This window comes from Poecilia mexicana, unplaced genomic scaffold (assembly GCF_051168715.1).
Source record: "Poecilia mexicana isolate PSO_F unplaced genomic scaffold, ASM5116871v1 scaffold_1, whole genome shotgun sequence".
Lineage (NCBI taxonomy): Eukaryota > Metazoa > Chordata > Actinopteri > Cyprinodontiformes > Poeciliidae > Poecilia > Poecilia mexicana.
Window position 1 is genome coordinate 11,560,864 of NW_028263370.1, and position 22,232 is coordinate 11,583,095.

The following is a 22,232-nucleotide window of genomic DNA, read 5'->3' on the forward strand; positions in this document are numbered from 1 at the left end:
AGTCAAATTTTGAAAGAAAAAAAATTAAGAAAATTAGTAGTAAAATGGGTTTGATGCATTGGAAGCAGATATGATTCATATTTAATGACATTAACGTCTCTTTAAGTTTGCTCCAATGTTCGCTATAAATAGGTTAACTGGTGTTTTACATGCAAAAAGGTCGAGACTTTTTTTTTTTCTTTTTGCTTTATTTTTCCACATATAAATTCTCCTTGCAGTCACCTTGGTTTCCATTTTTAACAACAGTGATTTATTTAAATGCTTAAATTGAGTTATTTACAACCTATTTCAATCTCTTTTTTTTTTTCCTCTTGTCAAACCCCAGGTTTAGGGAAGTGCCTGCTAAAGGTCAGCATGGATTTTCTCTGCTCGTTTAACCAAGACGATCGTTCACCAATCAGATCCAGTCAGACAGAGTTATGCAGCCCATAAATATCTGTGACCTGCTTGTGCATTGGACAGGCAGCCAGGTGAAGCTCAAGGGGATCACTTGTGTTGAGCTCAAAGGGAAAAAAAATGTTTCTTTTTTTGCACTGAACTGCAACATTAGATGTAAAAAATAAATAAATAACTACAAATTAAAGGGATTTTCACTCACTAAAATATGGAACATGAATTGAATATTTAGTAGTTCAGAAATGTGGGTGACTTTAAAAGATAAAAAATAAAAATGGTGTCGACTCTTTGGAGAAGGAGTTTGAGTGGCACATTTCTTATTAACTAAGGACTGCATTTAGTTTTATACTTACAGTCCTTTCTCCTCAGTTTGAGTTTCTTGATGTCTGTTGTCTTCAAATTGTACAACAATATGACTTATTTTTGCCACCATGAAGAATATTATTTTTCTTCTTGACCAATCAATTTCTGCTACAATTCCAAAAGCATAATGTGTTCCACCTTGGGGGGGGAAACAGTTGTTCAAATGCACTCCGGTCACATTTTCTCCAGTGCAGATCATGTCGTGCGCTTTCCTGCACATCTTTCACACAGCAGGTCCAACCCTCCTTCATTATCATATTGTTGCCATGGCGTTTCAAACTCAAGGCAGGAAGCAGAGGTTTCCTGGGTTCTCATTTAAGCTGCATTTCTTCATTTTTCCACCGACCGTCTTCGGAGTGACAACGGTAAGACTTGCGATGCAAAATTAAAACAACTCGTTACACTCTGTCCAGATTACTACTCCCATCTTTTTTCCACAAGCTTCACTTTTTGAAATGACTTTGAGTTTCGGCCTGTTGAGCACAAAGTAAACTCTCTGACACTCATTAAATCACTGCGGCCTGATATTTGCTGATTTATTCCACAGGCACCATCATGGACTTTAAGTGCATGTCATGGATCTCTGGTCAGCTCTAGCTTATGCTTTTAAAGGGAAGAACTGTAATAAAAGAGGATTATGCTCTGTCTTCTTTTTTTTTTTTTTTTTTACCTCCACTAACTTTGTTTAATTAAAGGCTAGTGGACCTCGCATGTCTCTGTGTAAAAAGAAAATCTGTTTGGAATTTGGACGTACGCCCCGTTTGCATGTGTGAATCTGAATGCAGACTGAGAGAAGACCTGGTTTAATGTCAGAGTGAGGTGAAAAGCTAGCGTAGGTCTGCAAACAGATTAGTTTAGCTGGCGAGTTAGAGACGAGCCTTCGTTCAGGGTTGGACTGCAGCTCTTTATTTATTCATGCAACTTTATCTGCTTAATTGTATCACGAGGAGCCTACTTACTTAACACACATTACAGTGTCTTGCAAAGGTATTCAAATCCCGTAAAAACACTAAAGTGTTTTTAAACCATTATAAAGCCTTTGTCTTTGTGGTTGCAGACCACAAAGACAAACGTCTGACTGAGAATCTGTTGCAAAACGTTGAAATTGCTGGTCACAGACGCTCTCCGTCCAATAAAACTGAGGATGAGCCAGTTTTGCAAAGAATAATAAGCAACAGCTTCTCAAAATCTGCATTAAAGAAAAAAATTAACGCCATACTTTGCGTTGATCTGTAAAATAAAATCCAGTTAAAGTTCATTTAAGTTTGTGTTTGCAAACCCGTAGCGAGGTCAAACCATATGAAGATTTTTTGCACAGCATCTGAGGCAGAACTGTCTCACACTGACACGGATCCGCAGGGTGGATCAGATGTCTGCCCTGCCGGATTCTCTGGAACTTAGTTACCTTTGCAGCTCTGCTGTTTGCTTTCATTTAGATGCTTGAACGACGGCAACAGCAAGGCTGAAGGATGGAAAGCATAAAAACCGGGAGCTGCTCTCTGCGGTTCCTGACCTGTGTTTGTTTGTTTGCTTTTTTCTGAGCTGATCTTTGCGTGTAACGTGAGAGGCAGACGCTGGCACGCTGTTCCTCCTGTGTTACAGTACAGATGGCTCCGGACAGGATGTAAATATGAGCTCTGAGAAAGAGAAGCCGATTATCATCTCTCAACGAGAGCGAGGCCATCAGGGTGACAAGCAGCCGCTCTCCTCTCTGCTTCCTCTGCCTCATCTTCACTCGGTGTCTCCTGGCTCAGGTGAGATTTAATCTCATAGTTAAAATAAAATGTTTTATAGTGTGCTGCAAAGTTGTTAATCTGGTAAACAAGTCGGTTTGTTCTCTGTTCTTGTGAAGAAAAGGCAGCAGCTAAACGTTGAACAAAGGCTTTTGTTGGCACCTGAAAGCGGCGGATGTGTGTGCAGCCTCAGGTTGCAGTCGGCTAGCTGGTCTGTGAGCATCAAATGAAGGAAAAACAAAGCAAATTGAAACTTTATCCTAAAGTTTGACTTTCAGCTGTTTTAGTGTACACCTTTGTGACGCCGGACAATTAAACAAACAAGACTGTGTAACGCACACCGGGCCTTCTACTCTGACCTGGTCCATATTTTGGCAACCAAAAAATATTTTTGTTTGGATTTTGTGAAATAAACAATTTGCAACTCTGCGCTATATTTGTGTTGGTCTGTTAAAAATTAAACTAGTTAAGATATCCCATTAAAGTTCTTTCAAAAGAAATTGACGTCTAATCTATTTTTTAAGCATTTAACGAAAGAAGTGAAAAAATAATTTTAACTGAGGACAGTTAATTCTTCCATCCCACCTCCTATGACTGAAATAACTTCAGTGAAACGGTTCATACAGTTTCAGGTGTGAAATGTTTGAGAGGCTTCTTGATGCACAGCCTGTGTCAAGTCCCATCACACATCATCTCAAAGAGTTCAAGTTCAGGACTTTGACTAGATCGAGGACTCTCTAACTCTTGATTGTCAGCTTTGGATCATTTTCATAAAGCAGAATTCATGTGGTGATTCTGTGATGTGAGCTTCGCAGCTATGAGGTTATTTTCCCAGAACACTGCAGTTGGTTTGTTCAAAATGTGTCTTCTGTTCTGTTCTCAAAATAATCAAATTCTTGACACAGAGCAATATTTTATAGGCATTGGTCTTTGCCCATTTTCTCTGTAAAGCAAAGCAGTCATAATCTTTCTACCCCTTTAATGAAAGTTATACGTGTCTTTCTATTTTTACATTATTATACTGTGATGTAAACATGTGTAGGCCTCCTTAACACATTTTTAAGGTTTTTGGAGACTTCTTTCACTGTTTTGTGACCTGCTTTCAGGGTGAACCTGCTCGAATGACCTGCTCTACTGTTTAAGATTTAAAGAGGACAAACCTTCAAAATGCTGAGTAGCGATATTATGGAAGCCCATTTCCGCCACTCTGTTAAAAAAAAAAAAATATCTCATTATAATGATAGTATAATGAGATAGTATCTAATTATAATGAGATGCTATCTCATTATTTTGAGATAATTTTTTTTTTTTTAACAGGGTGGCAGAAATGGGCTTCCATACAATATAAACATGTGCAATGTATTTTACCCATTTCAAGTAGGTAAAATCCCAATTAATCCCAATCAATCTGGCATTGTTCTAATTCATTTTCTCACCAGATATGTTGTTTTTTTTCTCTTTAGAATAAACTTTAATTTTATCATGTTGTATTACTTGAAATTTTCAGTGTTGTTTTAATGTATATAAAATACTAAAGTGTCAAATAATTAAAAAAAAAAATCAATCTATAGGGTGACACTTAAATTCACCTGACTGCACACTGAAGTTTGTGTGATTACATGTCCATGTTCGCCCGGTGCCTCGAAGTGCTTTCATTTTTCTACACTGCTCCGGTTGAATATTTCCACCCCACCATCTCACGGCTGTCGTCTTCCTTGTCCCATCTCCCTCAGTCGGCCCTCCGTCAGATCAGGTCTTTCTCCAGGCAGCGGCCATCTTTCAGCGGCTTCGCAGAGAGAAGCCGGAGCCTCGTCAGCTTCTGCGCTATGAAAACAGGACCGACACGCTACCGCTCAACAGCGGCGACGACAAGGCCACACAAAAACAAGCCTACCAGCTCGCTTTCAACACCCTCAAATGTAAGACTTGTTTTCTGAAGGGGCAACATGGCTGCTAAATTAATTGTACCTGCTCTCGTTGCCGTCTCCTCAGACCTCAACGACCTCCGTGCCGGCGGCTTTTATCTCCGTAATGAAAAGCTTTGGCTGCAGTCAGCTCCAATATTTGCTTGGTGAATACTAACTTCAACATGCAGTCCGTAGATTAAATGGCATATAGTCGTTCATTTGACTTCTCCATGTGAGAGCAAATCATTGGAGCTGAAGGTTCAGCAGATGTCTGGGTGGGAGGTGATAAGAGGTGCAGTTGGCATGAATATAAATCTGCTTTATGAGTGCTTATGAGCACTTACATGAGGTGGGTTGATTGGACGGAAAACGTTACTGTATAATAGATTCTGTTGAAGTTGGTCACACGGGAAAATATGGAAAAGTGACAAAGTTAAAACCTTTGTGTTTGTCCTGATGGACACAAGTTGTGATTTTATTTTTAAACCCCAAACAAGCTTTTCTGATAATAAATTCGAGTTGGACCATTTGATTTGTGTGTCCTACCTGATTTTTGCAGGGTAAAACAGGATGTCGTGTTAATCCTAAACGTTAAATTGTGATGTAGGTCTTGCACCAACAGTGCCTGGAGTATCTAATAATCGTTAGGATCGAACTAAAACATCTTTTGCACTATCTGCCCAGCATCTGATTCACAAAGCAAATACTGATAAATAAAGCCACAGAGGATGCCATCTTCTTCAGCAAGTTGATGTTACAGAGCAGCGACAAAATCAACAGAAACAAAGTTCGAAATGTTTCAGGAAAAATTGCATTTTTTTTAACCATCTTTGCATCCTGTTATTTTCACATAAAAGTGGCATTTCTTATTACACACAGAGTGGTGATATCACTGGTTGCCGTTCTGTCAACATCTGTGACAATAAGCATGACTTCATTGCAATTGCACTGGTCAAGACCTTTAATTGGAAAGGTTTCATGTGTGTTCATGTAGTATTCAGTGTAAAATAATTCAGTACAAGTTTGTTTTTTTGTTTGTTTTTTTTTGCTCCTGGTTTGAGCAGAACTTATGTTGTAGTTCCTCCATGAGTGTTTTACCTCTACCTCTGGTAAACGACGAGCTTTATTTCTACATGCCTCCATGAAGCTCTTCTGAAATATGAGCAAACTGTGTCAGCAGAGAGAGACCAATGTCTCCTTGCGAGGACTTTTTGAATCAATTTCGTTTATCAGTGTTTAGCACATTCCTGGTTAGCTCCAAGGCTCAGCTGGCAGCAAGATGCCGAAAACGTTTTCTGACGGTAACACTGAGGTAAAAGATGTTTCACACTGACTAATCAGTTCCTGATGAATGCTGTGTGCTCTGCAGACTTTGAGTTCATGTTAGCTGCTAGTTCTAAAATAAAAAATGATTTTTAAAAAAAGGTGAATAATTTAGTTTTTAGTTTATTTTCTATGTATCACCTGATGTTTTCCCCTCCTAGACCAAGATTTACTGGAGGCCGTGATTTCTGACAGCTTCTTCCACAAATCTCAGAACATCGTGAGTCGCATCTGGTTCAACTTTTCAGTGTTCACAAACCCAAATCTGTTTTAAAAACACTGACTGACTGTGCATGTGTAGGTTTTCTGTCGTCAGATGAAGAAATGCTGGTGAGACCAGCAGGGATGCAGTTAAAAGCCCATTTGTATTCAGATCTTATGCAGTCTGGCTGGTTATGGCTGACAAGCGACGCATGCGAGAGAGAAGATGACACACTCCGCAATTTGTAGACTGTAAATTACATCATAAAACAATGTGCAATGACACATACACTGATAAAGCAAAGCAGCCCACTTGTGTGTGTGGCCATGTTTGTGTGTGTGCGCCTGAATGGTAACTTTATTGAAGGATGGGGGACATGCAGTGAAACAGGCTGAGGTGTCGTTAGTCTGAAAGTGAGACCATAAAGGCACCACAGATCCCTTTATTATTCAGCACACAGCATCTGTATTCCAACCTCTAGACACGCATGCATTCATTTTCTCTCCAGGTTAGGTGTAACCCAGTTTTTGTTGTTGTTTATTTCATTGGACCAGATTTGTCTTCCTCAAACGGAGGCCTGGCCAGACAGAACAAGCCCAGAGGCGCAGCGGAGTTACATTTCTGTTCCCACGACATTCAATATGTCTCCTAGAAAGACAGAAAAAAATTAGACAAATACAAAAATATGTTACATGAGCCAAAAAGAGATGTGAAATTACCTAAGTTATTTAGAAAAATTAGGAAAATGGTTTATAGAGGCAGTTTTGCAGAAAATAAAATTGAACAAAGTACTACTGACAATCACCAAGTTCATATTTTATTCTGATTTTGTAACCTATTGAGAGATTTTGACCCTTTTTTTATTACTACTGCCATGCAGGGAGGAGCCCCCTGCAGGGAAGGCTTCTATAATAGTTGCAAAAAACTCTAAATTGGTGCATCAGAAATTCTTATTCTGTTATTTGTAACTAACAAATTATGTGTTTTACAGTACAGCGACTTGTTGCCATTGGCAATGGTGATGCTGTATGACTTCCAGGACAGGAGGTTTTTGCTTCGTCGGCGTCCAGCTGAAGGAGAGCAGGTGGTTGTCGCTGAAGTCAGAGACCTGGAGAAAAGCCTTCAGAGGTGTTTTGTATGGAAAGTGTCATATTAACATGCAACATCAGTATGCTTACAATCGTGACGTTGGCGTGGTTGTGTTGTCGTTTATCTCTTCCAGATGGAAGATCAAACTCGCTGCATCTCTGGCCCGCTTCAGGGTGAAACACAGCCTGCGGAGCGTCTCCCGTTTCCTGTCCGATCCCCTCCGAACCAAAGAGCGCAGGGCCAAATCCTTACCGTTCTACGCATGGGTCAACACTTTAAACACCAGGTGCAGATTTCCGGTTTTGTTTTTTTCGTCTACGGCTTTTGCGTGCAGATATGACGTGAAGAGAATAGTTGTTGGGAAATTTCTACAACCCACAGAAGTTGAAAGTCCAAGTAATGTAAAAGTTTCCTTTTTTTTTTGTACCTCATCCAGTGATCAAAGATTTTTCCTCAATGTTTGAGAACGGATGATGATTTAAATGTAAATAAGGCAGAGGCATGTATTACAAAATAGAGGACAATGATGTATAAAAAGTGCCACTAATAGTGACACGTTTTGCCAGTAGTTTCTCATAGGATACTGCTTAGTTTTCATTTTTAACATTTCACAAGGTAGAGAGAGTTAAAACTGGTCGTCCTCCATCATCTCTCATCTAAAGTCGCTGTTGTTTCACACCGGAGCACAGCGGGTTGTTGCAGACAAGCTCAACGGTCTGGCTCAGTTTAAAACTTTGATTTTTTTCCCCTCTTCTCTGCAGTCTAGATGAAATGTGCGAAATCTTACGAAGTGCCAACCTCAGTGAAGTGAAGAACATGGCTGACCTCACGGGTTCAACGTTTTCCAAGGACCCTCTCTGTCCAGACACGCTCGTTTTCTCCCGCAGCCTCTGTAAACCTCTTCAGAGCAGCGTCCTCACCACCACACGTGTGCTAAACATCCAGGTAGAAATGTCTGCATTCCTCTAAACATGAATTAAAACAGCTTTTTATTTCTGGAGCACAGGGCAGCTGTAAGCAAAGGGTTATATAAGAAAATACCTTAAAAAAAAATGTGTTTTTGAACAACAAAATATTTTCTTTAACATGCTTTTGGAATTTGTGTATTTTTCTACTCTTTATTTCAGTGAAAATTTTGAAATTAAAGCCTTGCCCTGTAACCAAATGAGGATAATTTTCAGGCATAATAATCAGTGTATAACAGGATAAACATCACAAATAGTTTTATGAGTTTAAAATGTCCCTCTTTTTGCTACCTGCTGTAACCTTAAGTACTCCAGAGGTGGTTCATTGAGCACTGGTATCATTGGTATAAAGCTCTAAGTTATTTTATACTTTTTTGAGGGCAAAATAAAAGAAGGTTGACAAACATTTTCAATTTCTTCAAAAAAACAAAAAACAAAAAACAAAAAAGCCAAAAACTGAACCCAGTTTGACATTCTGCACTTTTTTAAATTAAAGTTTACATCTAAAATTGTGTGACTTCATTTTGGTTGCACGTCGCTCTGTTATGTTGAATAAGTACAAACAGGAAAGCCCTGCATCCCTATAGGAGGAACACGTTTGTGCGTGTTGTGTTTCTGCAGGACAGGAGTGTGTGTTTGGCAGTGAGCGTGTCACGGCCAGTCCTGTTTGATAAAGGGGACGTCCTGGTGGCGGGCTCCTTCTCGGCTCTGACCGTGGCTCACGTAGCTGTGGCAGCCGCCGCTCGGTCGGGCCGAGTTCTGGTGTGCGGCGCCGACCACGCTCCTGTGCAGACGGAAGAGATGAAGAACCTGCTCTCTCAGATGGGAATCAAAAGTAAGAAACAATTCAGTTCAGCTTAGTTTATTTGTACAGTGCCAACGCAGAAGAAACGCCATCTGAAGGTACATTACAAGACAAACAGATCTGATTTGTATGGATCAGTTCTGTGAAAAACATACAGACTCCTTTACGGATGTATTCTGCTTTGCTTTTTTTGGTCACACTCAAATGTTTCTGATCATCAGACAAAGTTTAATATTAGACAAATATAGCCTAAGTGATCATTTTATTTGTTACAGAGGATAAATGGGGTTTTATCAACAAATAAGGAAAAAATAAATACAACAAAACCTGAAAGATTAACTAAATAACATCTATATTCAGTAGAGTTTTATGTCAAGCAAACAGCTCCTTGGGAAACCGATAGCTCAGGCAAAAAATTTTTGTTTGTTTTTCATGCTGTTTTTTATTCTCATTTGATACAGAAATGTACAGATTTTGTCACTGAAACTACTCTGTTGGCAAACAAGTGCATAAAGATCAAGCTCAAAATTGGTTCTTTGTTTAGTGTTACATCACCTTTTATGTTGGAAACAATTATACATCAATCTTAAGAACAGAATCTGAAAATGGTTAGGATTGAAAATGAGCAAAATAGCATCCAAAGTCCAACAAAACTTTTGAAACATCTAAAAAAAAAAAAACCCAGAATAAATATTGACAAGGGCTAGTTTAATTTGGACCCATCAAAGTCTTTATAGATCTCTCGTTGTATAAATCCCAGCACATTAAGTGCATATTTTAGTTTTTTCTGATGGAGCGTTTTACAAATAGCATATTCACTTTTGAGGTTGAGACCGATGTGGTGGTGTCGTCTGGCAGGGTCACAAACCCCGTGGGAGGACGTCAGACAAAAAGCCGTGGAGCCGTGGGCATGACCCGCAGCTTAACATGACGAGGGGATAATGAAGTCTGAAGCTTAACTTGCATTTGAAACCTGCATATCAAGTTGCCAGATCCTGCTCTATTGTTGACCTGAAAGCTTTGTAACACCCAGTGCCAAATAATTCTCAAAATTAACTCAAAATAACTTTAAGCTATTAATCCTTCTAAACACAGATGCGAAGTAACTAATACGTCTACTAAATATTTCGCACTGCAAAGGCTTTTTTCTGTTTTAAAATCATTTTTGAGTTTTCTACATTCTGTTGTAGATGTCAAAGTCCTGCCAGCAGCTTTCTGCAGTCTGAATGAGTGGGACAGCGCTGTGCACAGGCTAAAGGTCGTTGTAGTTTTGCCTCAGTGTTCGTCCTCTGCCCTCAATGACCCAGTCGCCACAATGCACAGTGAGCATGGAGGTATGCATTTGAAACATTACCGTTTGATCTTTAAAGGTAAATATAATTGTAGAGGGAGAAAAAAATGATTGTTTTAAAGTAATTGCAGTTTATGCTAAAGTAAGTCAGCAAGTCAGCTCCAGGTATCGTTTGTGAGCATAAAGTTTATTAGATGATAACGTGTAGTTAAACTTTAGATTTTACTTTTTTATGCACCAGTTAAAATATTTTAACAATATTAGTTCAAGGAAATCCCAAATGAACAGAAAATGCTGTGTTTTGACTTCCCTCCCAACCACATGTGCAGAATTAGCTTCACTGATTTTATTTTATTTTTTACTATTATTATTGCCTAACAATTGGTTCCTATAGAAAACATTACTGACACAGAATTTTAGCTGCAAACTTGTAATAAAGTTTTAATGACTGAATTTCTGTGGTTCAGTTAAAACCCTTACAATTTAAACATGGAATGGACTGCAGGAAATTACTGGCACACTGAGCTGGCCATAGAGTCCCGGTTTGCCAGGTCTCTCGGACAACATTTTTCCTAAGTTCATTTTCTTCCCTGTACAAATAGTTTTGTAAATCTTTATGAACTAATAGAGCTGGTGTTTTGCAGTCAGTATTTTCTTCAAGGCTGGCTACTGCGCTAAGCACTGATGTCTGACTTTGGTCTCACAACACCATCTTTTTTTTTTACTGAGTTTTCAGCTGCTTTGCAATGGTTTTCTTTATTTTTTCACACTTTTCTCAACCTTGAGCATAAAAATGATTGCATAAGTAAGAAGCTATAAACCCCCAAACACTGATGGAAATTAAACAAAAGTTGACAGATCATTTTTACAATTACAGACAGGGTTGAAGAAACTTGAACTGTGTTTTTATTTTATTTTAGAAATATCTTCTCATTTCATAAATAAGAGGTTCAGTTCAACTGAATTTGTCAAACTCGTGTTTACAGACTGGAGCCTACTGCCAGATTTATCCCACGGCTCGATTTCCAAAAGCAAAATCTTCTCTCTCACCACCCAGCAGGCCCGGCTGCTGGCCCACGCGTTGTCCTGTGAGTATAAACTGCGATAAACACGAGCACAATGACTGCCATGTAAACATTGCGCATTTTAAACAAACAACAGTTTGTGCCGGGATTAAACATAAATGTGCCTCATACAAAAAAGGATTTCTAAAGTACATTCATGGCCATCACATAAAAGCTTTGTGATCACAGCGCTTTGGATCTTTATATTTGTGCTTCATGTTAGTTCCAAAAGTCCAGACGGTGGTCTACTGCACACGCTCAGTGTGCCCTGAGGAAAACGAGCAGCTGGTCGGCAGAGTGTTGGAGAAAACACACATTCACCCCAAACTGTTGCCATTCAGGTACAAATACTAAACCTGCTGCTGTCACATTGTTTCTTTCCACCAGTGGTTTGTGACCATGAGTCCCCTGTCCTGCATTCAAATTTAAACGGCTAAGCTGCATCGCTAACAGCCAGTCAGACTCTAAATAGCTCTGCTAATGAGCTAATATTGGAGCCAGGTGTGCAAAGCCAGAGAGCCACAGGACATCAGGCCTGGAGGACTGGAGTTTGAAATAAAAACAGGTTGAGATATAAGTACTTAAGCTACTTTTGATTTACATCAATTTAAGGTTGCTTACCTTGCAGATCTAACCAGTTTTGGTTCTCTAAATGTTTTTGGTCTAACGTCACTCTTTTATAGCTGATGTAATATTTCAGTTGTGTTGTGGTCATCTTGTCTTGACATATTTCGCCATGTGCTTGTTAATCGTTATTGTGCGCTGCCCTTATTTTCTTCCCCCCCCCCCGTGTGTCACCTGGCTCACATTTACTACGGACAAGATCTCCCCTCTGTATGAATACCCTGAGGTTTCTTTGATTCTCTGCCAGATCCTCAGTCCTAAGCTTTATCGCAGCTTATCTTGGACAAACTCATGCCAAAGTCTATTGTGTCATTTCCTCCTTCAGCAGCTCTCTTTTAACCAGCAGCGTCTGAGCTTGAGATCTTAACGGTCTACTGGGGGAAATGTGAATGTAAAAGCTCAAAAAGATAAAGAGGTGCCAGACCATTTAGACATTTAAAAACTAAAAGCAAGAGCTTAAAATCAACTTTTAAAGAAACGGGCAGCCAATGAAGGGAATACAAAATTGTATCAACTAATCCTGCCAGGGGTGGCAGGATTCACGCCGTCGAATATTAAATGTATTCTTTGGTTTGGTTTATCGAACACAAATGCTTTTCCTCTCACACACCCGTACAGTAATTCAGTAACGATATTCCTCTGGACGGCAGCCAGGCTGTTTAAATGTTACCCAACTTGTCTCTCAGGGTGAATGGGCCTATTTTCCCCGATGACTCCGCTTCAGGGGATGAAACTGACTCCAGGTTCTTCAGGCTCCATCCCTCTCAGTTCACCAACGGCTGCTTCATAGCCAGACTGTCGCGGCAGGTGAGAGACGGAGGTCAGAGAAAGTGTGAGATGTGGGAAATGAAAAATGCAGAGGTGAAGGTTGCGGCGGAGATTGAAGGGAAGCGAGGATTTTGTTGTGTGCGTGTTTGGTGCGCCGGAGAATTTATATCGGTGCGAGAGTGTGTGTCTGCGTTTGATTACTTTGCAACAAGACCTTTGAGAAGTGCTGAGGCGGCACTCTTTTACTGTCTGCTGGGAGGTCAGTCAGCTCGTTGGCGTGCAAACACACGCGCACACACTAATGCAGGGAGCTGCACCGCAGAAATACTGCAGCACTATTTCAATACTCAATAAAAAAAAAAAAGGGAGACGAATTGAAGACAAAATATGTTCAAACCCGGGATACGTCTCAGTGCCTCAGAGCAAAACTAAACGGATTACTCTGTGGCATTCGTCCCTCCTTCTACCCTTCGCCGTCATGTTGCATCACGCCGTCGCTTCGTCTGCTTGTCCCTTTCTCTTTCTTCCCATCTTCTCTTCACTCATAAAACAAGACAAGTACCACAGTAGGAAATGAGATGCTGCTGCTTTGATCCGCTGCAGCTGGGGGGGAAAAAAAACCTGCAGTGAAGCCACAGAGCCCGAGCATCAGCACAGAGAACAATCCAGGAATTTAAGATGTGATGAATGTTTCAGAAGAGTTGGATGCGCCACTGAATCTACTTCAATTTAAAACCAGTTGATGAATTGATACTTATAGGGACAAAACCCTTATGTTCATTAAAATAAAAAACATGAATGAATCTCACACTGCTTTGCCTTAGTATTCATACCCCTGCAGCAAAATATCATCCATCTGTAGTTCTGAGCTGCTTTGACTAGAGATCATAATCGACCATAAATACAAGAGTTTGCAAAGTATTCGAAGCATCAAAATGTTGTTGCACTTTATGTTGGAAAAACAGACCTGAATTTGTCTAACTGGGTTTTTAACGCAACTCAAAGCAGCGTGTAGTTGGGAATTGGAAGTAAAAGGATATGCGGGGCTTTTAAAAAAATCTTTAAAATGTAGCATCCACTTCTATTTGTCCTTCACTCTCTCCTGTGTAAAAGAGTTTGCTGGCCTGCTTGTATGAATGGCAGTATCCACACAGCATGATACTGACACCACCGTGTTTTACAGCTAGGATGTTACGTTCCAGGTGATGTGCTCCGATAGTTTTCCAACACGTCTGGCATCAGGTGGCATCTGGTTGCAATGGATTTCATTCGGGAGGATCAGAGAAGACATTGCTGAACAGATACATGCACCACATCTTTCTAATGTTTGATTGCAAAAACTTTTTAAAACTCAGATCTCTTGAACAGTTTTCTGTTTATGTTGTTGAAGTGACAAAATGTGTTCATGGATTATGAATATTTTTGCAAATATGACACCAAGACTCCTGAATCCCCTCTTGCTGTTATATAATAGTTATTGAAGTCAGATTTTCTTACTGTAGGCAATGGAAGTGCTTTTTGTAAGTCACTGTGCAGAAGCTGATTTTCTAAAATAAAGACGGGCTAGCTGGAACTGTCTGTGCAGACACGGTCACGCATGCCAATCGAAACATTATGGCAATCACAGTCAAGCAGGTCTGTGTCTGGACGAGCAATAATTTCATAGCCTCCAGTGCTGCATTCATGTCCACAAAGAAGAAGTCTCCAAGAATCTCCATCTCAGTCCCTGGATTTAAATTCAATTGAAAAACGCTGCTGGAACTTAAGGGGAAAACGCAGCGTCATCACGCAAACCAAAGGATGTTAGTGAGACGAAACATTTGGACATGTGGGGGAGACTCCAAAAACCCCAAAACAGAAGCCAAAATATTCTCAATGACAAAACGGAAATTTTAAGCAGGCTAGGTTATTATTTAGCAAGACGATGATTTTGTTTTTACCAGGATTTTAGTGTCGCCTTGTATTCAAATTTAAGTGGTAAAAGTCTCTGGCTGCCGAAGTGGAGATGGGCAGAAGGAGCAAGCCAACGAAGAAATCTGAAAATTCAAAAACCAAATCTAAATACATCAACTTTCAATATGCGGATGGCAAAATCCGATCAGAGCAGCAGATGGCACATTCACGTCTGGGACTGGCTCCCTGCTTCCCTCAGACGCACAGAGAGAGGAAATCCTGATGAAAGTGTCTTGGAAAGCATTTGCTCTGCATATGGGACCCATACGGACAGGAAATGAACTAAAAAACTGGCCCCAGAAGGGACAAAGTTGACAAAGTGTGATCTGTGATATGTGGGACCCACGTGGATCCTACGTCTGTTATGCAATTTGAACAGATTTTCCAAAATACCAATTTGAAACCAAACAAAAACCTAGATCCTGATTGGTTTTGCTGATGCAGATTGGTTTTGATTCAATTCGTTAAACTTATTGTGAAGCCACGCCCACAGGTAAGCAGGGGGCAAATGCACTCCACACTATTCAGATTTCTAGTTGTAGAAAATTCTTAAAACAATGCATCTTTTTACTTCCACTTGACAATTTTACCCTACTTCTAACATTCCTATGAAATAAATTTACATGGAACGAGTGTAAAATAAGATCTCCAGAAAATCTGACGCAATTTACCTAAATTACGGGTAACATTTTTAGCATTTTCTTAGGCAACTTTTATGTATTGTTCAAGAAATACCCCCATGTCCACGTGTATTCGTACAAAATAGGAAACAGATTGGTGAAGCAGAATCTGACCACATTAACATCTACCTTTCCTCACAGGATAGAGAAACTGTATTTAACGTTAAAGGTGTATATAGACATTTCTTAAATAAATGTAGTAATTTTGACCTTTACATTTTCAGGCGGATCCCACAAAGGTGGAATCAGTTCAGGATGTGTTGGCAAGGGCGGCAGCGAAGGGTCTCTTGGGTGGCATAATTCCTGAACCATCAAAACCTGCAAAGAAGAGCAAAAGGAAGAAGAAACGAGTCGCTTTGAGCACCAGCAGGACTTCATCTCCGTCCAGCCAGGAGGAGCCTGAGGCAGCAGGGACCAGTGATGGAGTAGATCCTGCTCTACCTTCAGAAGACGAAGACAAAGAGGAAGGTGAAAATGAAGGTGAAGAAAATGAGGCTGACGGGAAGGACAGTAAGACCAAGTCAGAGAAGAAGAAAAAACGAAAAAGCAAAAGAAATCAGAAACAGAGCAGAGGCGATGCAGCAGGCCTGAAAAATCAAGCTAAAGGGCAAAAGAAGAAAGCAAAGAGAAAAGTAAATCCATCTCAGCACAGCAAACCGAGGCGGATACCACGTCTTACGCTGACCTTAATGTCTGCTGAAAAACCCTCCAGACATTTGTCTCCAATCACAGCTCTTGCACACAAGATCAGCGGAAAACCGGTAAAGAAGCTGCAGGAGGGCTCCGCTCCAGTCCTAGAAAAACATCTCTCGCATGCTCAGTCTGCCCCTCAGACGGCCTCCGAGAGGAAAAACATCCAACCGGAGGAAGAAGAGAGGAACCTGGAGAAACAGAGGAGCCGATCTGGGAACGTGAAGAAAACGCAGGGAGCGCCGACGGCTGCAGGTCACATCCTGCCGCCAATCTCTTCCCCGAGTGGCTCTGTTGCCCGGCCGCAGTCTATGACCTCCGACCCACAGTTAGCATTGTCATCCTCTCTGAGTGAATTATAAAAAAAATAGACACACACACACACTGTCCATCATACAGTTGTCTTACTTCAGAAAATACTCTCCAGCCTTCAGGACCTGATCGTCTGATGCTCTCCAGCAGAAAATCCTAAAACAAAATGTCCGTCAGTTCATCATTCCTCTCTGCTGTCACCACGTGCTTGCTCAGGAGGAGCGATCGCTGCAAAAGTCAGTGACTGAATGGAACTGGACGAACTTGAACGAAGAACTGGTCTGCATGTTATTACAACGGGGCCCAAAGTGAATCTGAATCTGCTGATGTAAGCATATGTGGATCTGTCTGTCTTTTAAAGTGGATTGTTGTGGTGACATTTGTTGTGAACTTGGACTAAATAAATAAACTGAATTATTTTTAAGATCATTTTAGACTTCGGTATTTTTCCTGATTATTTTTATGAATCTCAGTCCCTTAAAGAGGCGCGGTACAACCCTACTAAGGCTACTAGTCCATCACAGAAAAAAAAACCTAACCAACAAAGGTGTCGCCCTGCATGCTGAGGACTGAGCATGTCCTCAAAATATTCAGATTTTAGTAAAGACTAACAGACGGAACAACCTTTTTATATTTTGACATTTATTAATATAAGGTGACAAAGCAACTTTTACCGCTATTATTGTCAAACGTAGGCACCAGTTTATTTTTCACAGATTTCTAAAATCATCTTTCAAATGTACCTTTCAATGAAAAGAGATTAAAGAGGAAAAAATGGGATATGTGTGGTTTAACTCGAATAAAAAGAGACCAGGAAGTGTGTTTTATGCCATTTATTCTCACAATTGGTTACATTGCTAAAGAGTACAAATTGGTGAGCAGCAAACGGAAGCTAACACATCCATCGAATGGACTGTGTGTGTCTGTGTGAGTTTGACAGAAAGGCTGCGAGTCCACTGCTGCTGCCCTCTTCTTCCTCCTCCTCCTCAGTCTGACGCTCTGAGCAGCAGTGGACCCTCAGCGGTAAGTGATCACTGTACAGGGTGAAGATATATTCCTTTATCTGCTTTGTTTCTGCGAACCGGGAGCTTTTTGTGACGTTTGAAGAGTCGACTGGGGTCTGAAATAATGACGGCATCGAGAGACTCGCTTCCAACTAATAAAATCAGTATATACCTTTTATAAAATAGAATAAATAAAATAAAAAATAGTTTTGTTCAATACACTCGGTCTCTCTTTCGACCATGCAACGCTCCTCGTGACTTTCCTTTTTCTCCAGATCAAAAAGAATGCATAGATAAAAATCGCACAGTTAATTTCAGCATCAACTAAAGTGTAAAAACGTCCAATCGCCTCCTCGCTTTTCATTATTTGCTCTCATATTTTCCTATCTACAACAATTTATATACGTATTTTACACTTTGGCCATTTGGTATGATTCAGAAAAGGCATTGTTTTTATAACGTATAAGAAAATAAAGAGACATTCAAAAAATAAACACATAGCTTATAACAACGATAAACGTTACACTGAGTGGGTTTTCTGTACACACGGATGTCATCTTATTCACACGTCAACATCTTTCTGAAAGCCGCTGGATTTTCCCCATCAGTCTCTGTTACAAAACAAGTTCCTTTCAGTTGTATGAATTCACTTTAGAGCTACGGGCAAGACAACAAGAAAGATGCACCAACACTCTCGAGTTAGTACACCACACAGAAACTGTTGACTTCTTCCTGCAAACTACCGACTCTCACTGAAGCAGAGTGTGCCATTTAGGTTTTACGTTATTATTGCATTACAAGCACATCAGGATTTATTTCATGGAGTCATCGAGGAAGACATAGAAGTGTAAGAAGTAAAAATAATGAAAAAGGCACGAAAATTTGTATTTTAAAAATCAAGTTAGAAATAGTATGGCTAATTTAAAACCAAACAGCAGCAAAGGGCCGCGGTTGTGCACCGTCTTTACCAAACGGACCGTATGGTAACGTATGGTGTGCAACGATTTGACTTATCTAATTGAGATGACACATGATACTGAGACGAGGATTTAAGTATTTTTAGGAAACTTGGGAATTAATATTTTTGTGCATTATACAGAAAAACTGATTGATGTTGATTATTTTAGTTTGAATGACCAAAAAAGGTATAAAAAAAATTATGTGTTTTGTTCAACTGAAATTTCACAAATTTGGCCAATATGTATATATAAAAAAAATAAAACCAAAGAAGAATTAAATCAAAAACATGGTGGTTTATTTATCAAATTATGTTTGCTATAGTGTTAAATGTGTAGGATGGCCGTCTTATTTTTCCTACGGCATCAAGTCTTCCAATTGTAAAACAACAAAACGCAGATAATGCACATGAATATGAAACCACCAGAGGTGCTAATAAATAGTTTATACATGTTACTTTAACTAAAATTCGTATTGAAGGCAGCCATATTGGACAAAACCTCTGGGCTGTAAGGCGAGCTCCGACTTTCTCAGTAGGAATTTTGACTGCAGGGGGCGCTGTTGTGCTTCAAGTGGAAAGTCTACAAGTCACGTGACGCTGTGCTAGCTAGACGTGACAGATTTTTCCCATATACAAGCGACATTGGTCGTAATAGTTCAGCGACATCTCACTGCTTCACGCTGGTCGATACCCCATGAGTCGACAAATCCTTTAGGGAGAGGGCTGTTGATGGATTTACAACAATTTTACACCAACTGAAGGCAAGTTAATCTAAATCATTTTAAAGAAAGAAGCTCCCACATTTGAAGCCATGGGCGGATTTAATGTCTCCACATAAAACTAAAACGAAATAATTTCATCATTTACCTTTTTTGAGATTGAAGTATGTAATTAAACGTAAAAAAGTTTAAGAATATAGTCAATAGCCAACAGTTTTTTCCTGGTGGTATACTAATTCTTTCATAGGACAATTCATCTATAACAATTAGTCTGCTAAGCCTCGACCCCCTGAATTCATCTTGTATCACCTGTCAGATCTATGAGTTAATTGTTTTTAAGCACTATTCCCAATGTTAACATAATTTGAGTTAAACGTAAAGCTTCTGGTGCTGTGATTGGGTGACGTTCTGGAGGCGGGGCTTAGCAAACTGTTCCAGGCTTAAGGTGGAATAAAAGATGACCTTACATCCAAACATGTCAGATATGTGACAGTACAGAGCTAGACAAGGGAAACAAGGGGATTTGTGTGTTTTGTTGTTTTTTTTTTAAACAGACCCATGGCACTGGTGAAAACAAATGGAAAAGAAGATTTTCTTAAACAAAAGCACTCTGGCCTGTGGAAGAACCTTGAAAACAGATAGCAGCGCCAGAAAGTCCTGCTCGGTTTGAGCCCCTCCAACGTTCTGATGGGTTTTCTTTTGAAAACCGAAGGCTGAACACAAACAATCCTACAGAGATAGAAAAAAAAAAACATTCCTAAAGTCTCCTTTCTCTTCCCCCAGGTGATCCGCCTTTATTAGAGGACGCAGCGTCTCCAGGGAGTGAGGTGGGATTGAAGAGAAACTATCAGATTTCCCTCCAGCATGCTGATGTCTCTCCTGTGTTTGAAGCAGCAAGTCTAGCACTGAATAACAGTGAGGGGAAAACTGTCCCACAGCTCTTCCTCTGATATGGCTATTATCTGTAATTTCTTAAAAGATAACCAGAGCAAAAGAAAAATAAAGAAAAACACGTAAACAGGAAGGATGATTCAGGTGACGAGTCACCGCTCGTCCCAAGGCCAAAAAATATGCAGCCTTCTGATTTCCCTCCTCCTGTCTCTGAAAGCAGCAGCACTGTTTCCACATTGTTTCGAATGGTTCACATTTAGATTGAAAACAAAAAAACACAACTTCATGCACACTCAGCTGAACAGGTTGCACTGGAATCTCTCAAGTCCGTAGCAGCTTCCTTTGTTCATCCAGGAACAAGAACACGATGGCTTTTCTCGCTCATTCTCTCTCTCTTGGTTTTGTTCTGACGTTTAGATTCACTAAAAGGACGACGAGAGGGAGAAGAGCCACTACAGTCTAAAACGATGACAGGGGAGCATGGCCCGGTGTGGAGCTTCATGCGGACAGGCGCGGACACAGGTACACAGAAAGCATGGAGAGATGAGCGTTTTGTTCGGCGATGAGCTCGGTCATGGCACGCGTGCTGTGTTTGAAGGAGCGCCTCCTGCTTCTTCTTCAGGTTGTTCCCTCTTCTCCTCTCGGCGCTACTGACAGAAATGAGAGTCATGTACACGACTATCTTGGATGCTCCTGTTTGATTCAGAATCGTGTTTTTTTTTTTGTTTAGTTTTTTTTTTTTTTTCAAACAGCTACTCGACTGAGAAACGCTTAGGATTTGCTTCCAAAAAAAAAAAAAATCAAAAATCAAAAATAAAAGCCACTGGAGACTCCACCAAGCCTGTAGCTTTTTCTACCGCTGCTGGAGTCTGTGATGGAGACGGGGGGTCTTGGCGGCGAAGCGGTGATGTTTCCGTGGTGACCGAGAGCCGTGTTGGGAAGCCCGTACCGGCTCGCCGCCGCTACTGCGGCAGCTCTGTGACGGGTCTCTTCTGTTTGAGGGTGTCGATGAGAGACAGGACGCCTCGCTTTACGCTGGTCGATACCCGACGGGACACGGAGTCTCCGGGGGGCGACGAGCCGCAGGCCTTCTGGGAGGGCGGCCGGGCCACCAGACACTTCTGATACCGCAGCTGAGAGACAAAAAGAGAGAGAGAGAGAGGGAAAACTGTAAATAACAGAGAGTTACAGCTGCTGAGTGGACGGCGGTGGAGGTGTCTGAGAGAGAGAGAGAGAGAGAGAGACGGAGAGTCGAGGAGGAAGCTGGACCGGCGCAGGCTGCCGACTGTGATCAATAGTAATGACTAACGATTCTTGTCACCGTCAATCTGCTTCGGAGCGTGTGGGTCTGCGTGTGGCCATATATCCAAAGTTCAGATGTGTGATCAATGGCCTCGCCTGCAGCGAACCAATCTCGTGCGTCAGCCGGCATACGGAGAGGTGCAGCCCGACCCGACGGGCTGCCACAAACTCCACACACTGCAGATGGTGGTTTTGGGTTGTAAACACAGCAAACATAAGGACGGAATAAACACACTGTGAAATCGTTGGTGTTCAGTCGTTCACTCTGTATTACTGTAGACAGTTATCACCAATGATGATGATAAGTTAAATAAAAAATATTTTAGAAAATTGCACACAGTGCCTTTCTGTAAGTATTCACATCCCCTTAATGTTGTCAAGTTGTGACTACAAACTTTTTTTTTTTTCCGTTTTATTTGTTGGACTCTAATACAATATTTTTGGATCGTGAGAACATGCATTTTTAATTCACTACAGCATTAATAAAATGTTTCCATTGGACCCTGAAACACTGACATATTCAGTGCTGCACCTTAAAATGTCAAAACGAGCTAAATGGCTTTCAATCATTTCTAATATTGATCTGCGCCTTCCTGCTTAAAACGAACGACTATCAGAAGGGAAAAGAAAGTAGGCCCACTTTCAGACATGAGGTACAAAACGTTATTGAGCATTCGTTATTCCATCAGCAATCAGTCGTTGGTAATTGTGCGTCTGTGATTTAACTGTGGATCAACAGGGAAGGATTTCATGTTTAAGGAGGAAAACAAAGCTCACATACAAATTACATGCACAGCCCCTATCTGCAACATTAATCAAATTTATATTTAGCCATTATTGTTATGACAGAGCGAGAGGGGAAATAAATAGTTTGTACAGCTAATTACTGTGGGGAAAGCATGGATGGTGCAGTTGTTAACCTGATATGTTGTACTCTTTGAACAGCCCAGTTGTCTGTGTGTGTGTGTGTGTGTGTGTGTGTGTGTGTGTGTGTGTGTGTGTGTGTGTGTGTGCTGGAGATCAGACCAAAGCTAAATAACAATTTTATGCTATTTCACTGTTATGTGTCTATTAGCCTTTATCTCAAACCTCATTGCTGACAAAAAAGATAATTGAATTGATTTCAGTTTCTTTTCAGATTTTATGCATGCCTTATAAATATTAAATGCAGGCATATCAAAGCAATAAATTTC

General features: G+C 40.5%; 2 protein-coding genes across 3 annotated transcripts in view; one reads left to right on the forward strand and one right to left on the reverse strand.

Annotated features, from left to right (window-relative positions):
* The first annotated feature begins 2,189 nt into the window (after positions 1 to 2,189).
* On the forward strand, positions 2,190 to 16,594 carry LOC106919813 (protein NSUN7). Its single transcript, XM_014990426.2, has 12 exons — positions 2,190 to 2,513; positions 4,226 to 4,411; positions 5,884 to 5,942; positions 6,916 to 7,052; positions 7,147 to 7,299; positions 7,775 to 7,958; positions 8,600 to 8,813; positions 9,974 to 10,117; positions 11,061 to 11,162; positions 11,362 to 11,479; positions 12,449 to 12,569; positions 15,388 to 16,594. Exons 1-12 carry the CDS (start codon positions 2,390 to 2,392, stop codon positions 16,213 to 16,215), a joined length of 2,370 nt encoding a protein of 789 aa, XP_014845912.2. The 5' UTR covers positions 2,190 to 2,389; the 3' UTR covers positions 16,216 to 16,594.
* A 389-nt stretch (positions 16,595 to 16,983) lies between these two features.
* Positions 16,984 to 22,232, reverse strand: part of apbb2b (amyloid beta precursor protein binding family B member 2b) — a 53,712-nt gene continuing 48,463 nt past the window's right edge. For both annotated transcript variants that reach the window (XM_088004457.1, XM_088004459.1), the window contains one exon: positions 16,984 to 20,870. In XM_088004457.1, coding sequence (XP_087860583.1) covers positions 20,700 to 20,870 — 171 coding nt within the window. In that variant the 3' untranslated portion in view covers positions 16,984 to 20,699. The remainder of the gene's footprint in view (positions 20,871 to 22,232) is intronic.